This window comes from Emys orbicularis, chromosome 15 (genome assembly GCF_028017835.1).
Source record: "Emys orbicularis isolate rEmyOrb1 chromosome 15, rEmyOrb1.hap1, whole genome shotgun sequence".
Classification (NCBI taxonomy): domain Eukaryota; kingdom Metazoa; phylum Chordata; order Testudines; family Emydidae; genus Emys; species Emys orbicularis.
Window position 1 is genome coordinate 21,193,077 of NC_088697.1, and position 6,000 is coordinate 21,199,076.

The 6,000-nt window shown below is 40.0% G+C and overlaps 1 protein-coding gene across 1 annotated transcript in view; it reads right to left on the reverse strand.

Annotated features, from left to right (window-relative positions):
- Positions 1-1,615, reverse strand: part of ARHGAP32 (Rho GTPase activating protein 32) — a 224,743-nt gene extending 223,128 nt beyond the window's left edge. Inside the window, exon 1 of the mRNA XM_065417162.1 lies at positions 1,508-1,615. Coding sequence (XP_065273234.1) covers positions 1,508-1,615 — 108 coding nt within the window. The remainder of the gene's footprint in view (positions 1-1,507) is intronic.
- Positions 1,616-6,000: the final 4,385 nt, after the last annotated feature.

Sequence of the window (6,000 nt, forward strand, 5' to 3'; positions counted from 1 at the left end):
ATTTTAAAAACCTTATTTACTTTACATACAACAATAGTTTAGTTATATATTATAGACTTATAGAAAGAGACCTTTTAAAAACGTTAAAATGTATTACTCGCACGCGAAACCTTAAATCAGATTGAATAAATGAAGACTCGGCACACCACTTCTGAAAGGTTGCTGACCCCTGATCTAATGCTGGAAGTGTGCTGAGGGGGGAGGAGCATGCAGAGGGAGGGAAAGGAGAGAGAATGAGGTCAGACACAGTAGGAAGAGAAGAGAAAAATTAGAAGACAAAGAATATTTATCCTGCCAGCAATAGCATCTCCTATCGGTTCCAGACAAAAAGCACTGACTCCTCCAGAAAAGCCAATTCAGGCATCAGGAAGGTACATAAGTGACACGGTTGAGTCAGAATCATGTGACCAAAAGGTAAGAAAATGATTGGGGCACGATGCTTACTTTTAAAATATTGACCCGCCTATCTTTGCCATTGTTGGTAAAGAGTCCCACCTTGACACTCATGCAAAATGAGCCCTGCAAATCCAAAGGGGACACAACAAAAGCACAAAATATTTACTGATCACAAGTGAAGATGGTGAATTTTTTACTACCAGGTGTTTACTTGGAAGGGCGTTGCACCCAGCTCTTCTAAAGCAGGGGATTAAAAACCCATCCCACACACAGAGAATCAATATCTCACTCATTGGAATAGAATTTTTCCACCAGACTAGTCGGTTAATAAGGCAATTTGGTTCAGATTAGAAGTTATAAAATGAACACACACTACAAGCTTCAGCTAGCCCCACGCTAACAGACGTCAGGCCATGGTGCTGTGATGCAAGATCACTTCACGAGGCCACCAAGTAAGGAAGCCCGCTGACATTGCTAATAGAGTAACAGCCTGATTTCCAAAGCTGAGCAACCCCAGCTCCCACTAGAGTCAACCTGAGCTGTCATTTGAAAAATCAGGCCACAACTGTCTAATGGCCCAACTCAGTGCCCGCTTTCCATTGGCTTCACTGAGCATGGAAACATCCACTCGCCGGTTACTTTTCTACTCTTCTAGTCACGGTGGGGGTTTAGTTTTCAAGCCAATGTTTTATTTATGCAGACACAGCCAACATATTGCTAATTTTCTCTGTACAACGCTGTGGGCTTTAAAGAGCATGTTTTTTACTAGATGTTCCCCTCAGACTGGAGATAGATGCTGAAAAAGAGGTTAATGCAGATTGAAAATCATTGTGACATTATGGACCATTTAATTGATTATTAGGCCTGCTTAGGGGCATGTATTAATAGGACAGAACCTCCGTGCGTGAGTTTCTCTCCCATCAGTGAATTGCAAGCGGAAGGAATGCATCCCACTATTCTTCAGACTACTGTGTAATCAGCATACAGTAATGATTTGAAATAGAAGAACATAACGTCAAAATCTATAACTATAAAAGAACCAATGGGCAGCTCATTGTAACACTGATCAGGACAGAAAGCAAGGCATATATAAAATATAACAATGCTTTACCATAGCACTGAGAGTCTCTTCCCAATCCGGCCTCTCTCGGGGATGAATGCTTCTCTGAAGCTCTGGAACAAAGTCATCCTCTTCTGTATGTACAGAGGACTTCATCATTCTAGAGAGAAAGACAGACATGCTTGTTTCTTGCTTACAAATTCCTAGCAAAGCTTACTTATGGCTTCACATCAGTGCTGCATGTATGAAATACTCTCACACATCAAAATGCAAAGGGTTTTAAATATCTGGTATTCATGGGTTTTTGTGTTTTTTCCTGAGAATACCAGCAGCTCAAGAACATAATCTAGTTTGGAAATTTGCATTCCCAAACCAACTTTAAATTATTGGTTTATTGTGATTATTTTTAAGCCTTCATCCTAATCACTGGACACTTGAAAAAACTTAAAAAAAAAAAAATCAAACAAAAAATTAAAATTTTCTAACACATTCAGCAGATTCAGTGAATTCAACAGACTGGCCAGACAACCAAAATGAACCACATGAATAACAATATCTGTCAATAATCACTTCTATTACTATCTCCTGCCCCACTTTTCCCCCAAATGCTTGAGGGGAAAAAAGATGGCCCTTGAAGCATGCCAGCAAGGTCAGTATATCAAGTCTCTGATAGAATTCAGCAACTCCACAGTTGGGAAAAGGTCTTTAATCAGCTGTTGTAGCTTTGGGATTCGAGCAGACCCACCACATAGAACTACCTTGTTAATGTCATCTGCTGTAAATCAACTTGTTGCAAGAGTTTTTTAATTGCTTCTACACATTTATTAAAAAGTGGAGAACAAATCAATTCAAATCTGGCCCTGGACACATAGCGCAAGGTCTGGGTCATCAGTTGTTGCAGTGTTTGTCCTTACCCTGTGTGGTGCAGAGTACCCTTGACTCACACTCATTTCAATAGTATTTGACGGGTGCTCAGCACCTAACTCTCTCAGGCCAAAAATTTCTGCAGATAAGGAGGATCTCATTTTCAAACACCTTACACAGTTTATTTGTATTCCAACACAGAGACTATTATGGACTTGGCTGGGAGCTCAAATCTTCTAAAAAAAAAAAAAAAAAGTATTTACCAAAGCTTCCCAGTTCACCTTTAAGGCATCTCTATCGTTATGAACTGAGTCAAGCAGGCCATATAAACATCACTTTGCAGGGGACAGCGGCAAAGATCTAAAGCACTAAATCCTGCTGAGTCTAGTGTGATCCATCCCAGCTTCATTAGCAACATGCACAATTCAAAGCTAATCTTTATTAATAGGCTGCCATATATTTATTTATTTAGGCAAACCATTTCATTAATCAGCACTGCATATACATGAACCCAAAGGAAGGAAAGGTGAGCCAAATGTTAGCTACGATGAATCATCCAGTTTGACTAAAGGAATAAATATATTGAAAGTCTTTACACAACATTGCTATGCACTTTGCAATTCTTTAAAATGTTGCTAAGCAAGCATTAAGAAAGATTTGCTAGTGATATTCCACCTTTTTTCCTGAACTGATCACCAATCTTAATTGCTAGCTTCCTACAGTAAAAACTTAAACTATAAAGCTGTAAAAGGCATATATATGTATGTAGTTGAAAACGTGAAGCACTCCATAAGTAGTGATTTTGCAATGCAGATCAATGAAGCAGAGAATGCAAATAAGTAAAACATTTTAGTTACAATTCCATTAAAAAGATAAAAATAGTCAAATAAATGTATGATATCAATAGCCAGATTCAATAATTGCAATCTACTTTTATAATCTAATTCTATAGCTGCTATGGCCCAGGCACTTGGGCAAACCAGTTTTTGATTCATCTAACAAAGGAAACCCATTGTATAGGAGCTTTGCATAAATACACAGCACTGTGCCATGTACATGGACATATTCCATTGCCATTCCATAGGTACCCATTACAGACAGTTGACAAGAAGGTGTGAGTAACACACCTTACCACTCTCTTACCACTTCCAAAGTTATTTTTCCTCCCTTGGTATCCTACTGTTAATTGATTTATCTCGTTAGACTGACCTCACACTTGGTAAAGCAACCCCCATCCTTTCATGTATTTATACCTGCTCCTGTATTTTTCACTGCATGCATCCGATGAATTGGGTTGTAGCCCACGAAAGCTTATGCCCAAATAAATTTGTTAGTCTCTAAGGTGCCACAAGGACTCCTCATTGTTTTTGCCCCATACAGTGTTATTCTAAAAATATGCCGATTTGCAGGCTATCACACTTTCCTGCAAGTTTCCCAGGAGCTCTCCCACAACCTTCATTATGTCCCATGACAAACTGGAACAGCTCCACAGGAGCCATTCCTGTTTATTAGGCAGCCAGTATCGTTTTTTAAAACTGCCTGATTGTGCATACAAACCAGAGACTCCCTGCCCAGCGATAAATCCTTCCCATCCCCTCCCCACTAAGAATTTGAAATACATCTAATGTATTTACCAAAAAAGCTGTTCTGGCCTCTCACAGCTCATGAAGGGGTAAGAGTGGTTATGGCTTCCCAATTATAGATTTAAACAAACAACTGATTTTGGTATTTGTCAGAGTTGTCCTCCAGGACACCTCAAGATTCAAGCAAGTAGCAGGCAATTAGGCCAAACACAATTACCCCGGAAATCAAAAGAGTTAGTTTCTCAGAAAACTATACACATTTTATACCTTCCCATAAATCACTTTCCTTATATTCAGTATTTTAACAAAAACTGCTTTGAAGTCACATCTCTGAGACAGAGGCTGACTGAAGATCGAAAATGCTACGTGTAAGGGATGATAGGTCTGACTCCTACTTTCTCATGCCGCATGGCTTTTTCCTCCCCCCCAAATCTGGCCTGGATTAAGCAGAATAGTTCCTATATCTCTTCCCTCCCCCATCCCACTAAGCAGCACAAAGGAGAGAAAAAGCCGTGGTCAGAGGAGGAGGGCACTACTCCAGATACTCTCCCTGCATAGCAGCCTCCAGAGTCTGAGTAAAACCCCCACATATCCACAAGGAAGATGGCATGCGAGTTGGGAGGAGCAGGGGAAAATTACCCTAAACATGTCTATGGACTGAAGTCTGCATAGAGAAGAATTAATTTTTCCTCATCCAGCCTCAGCTCATCCTCCACACTTTCAAATGGCGTTTTGCCATTGACTTCCGGAGTAGCAGACTGTGGCCTCTCCAAGAGTCCTCCCCGAGGGGTTATAGAGCACACGCAATAGTCACATGCCAATTTCGATTCAGCTGGGAGCCTGTCACGCTACTATTGAAGGAGATAAAGGGAGCCTAAGGGAAAAATGTATCATGGCACATACGTAAGCCCCTTCATTTTCAGTTTAAAGCAATTTTTACCCAAAAATTCCCAGGTTATACAAAAAGTATTATTCATTTTTTTTCTGATTTTCACCCTACTTTTGTATCATTCAAATATATTAAAAATAACTTGCTTTATTAGGAAAGCACAATACATTGCAGGAGACGCATGTATTACGATAATACATTAGTCTGGGTGTATATGCAAAGCTGCCTGTTGAAATAAGGCTATGTATTAGTCTAGAAGATACACACAATAAACAGGCACACACGCAAGCTCTGAAGTGCGTGCGCCTCTGAACGTATTGATGAATCTCACACCCATCACGTACACATTTCAAGCTGTTAGCAGATAACGGTTTAAAGATTTGACACACTATACTGGGAAGAAAATTAAAATCTGTATCGGAATACGTTTCAGAACACAAGGAAGTATTCGAAAGTTTAAAAAAAACAAAAACAGGAGAAAAGGACGAAGTTGAGTGTATGCACTGCAAATGGTGTGGCCCAATTATTAAACGTAAATATTTATAGGCTAATAGTTCGAAGTCTAGAACAGTAAACATTCTATTCAAATAAAAAGTTTTTTTTTGGGGGGGGGGACTAGAGATGTATTTTTTTCTTAAACTCAGAGGTGGCATTGTGTTTTGAGTTCTGTTTTAATACTGCAGCAAGCCACATTGATGAGCGGAATTCAAAGCATTAATTTACTGAACACTTTTTTCCCCGTCTTTCCATCCACCAAAATAACCCCCGATATTTACCCAGAAAAACGATTAATAGTTTTTTGCACTGATTTTCACCTGTTTTTGTTGCTGTGGTAAAAAACACTGATAATTCTGGGAAAAATTAAATAAAATAAAAACTGAAAACAAAGGGCCCTGCATATATGACAGGGGGGCCACATAGCTGGGGGAGGTTTCCTAGTGGTCCACAGACCCCATAACATTTTCTGGCCCCATCCCACTTGCACTGGTCCCATGAAACAGGGATTTTTTTTTTTAAGGGCATGTTTACACATACAGAGCTGCAACTGCACGGCTGCAGCGCATCTGGTGAAGATGCGCTATGCTGACAGGAAAGAGCTCTCACATTGGCATAATAAAATCACCTCCGCGAACGGCAGAAGCTATGTCGGCAAGAGAGCTTCTCCTACAGACATAGTGCTGTGCACATAGAACAACAGAAGATTAGGG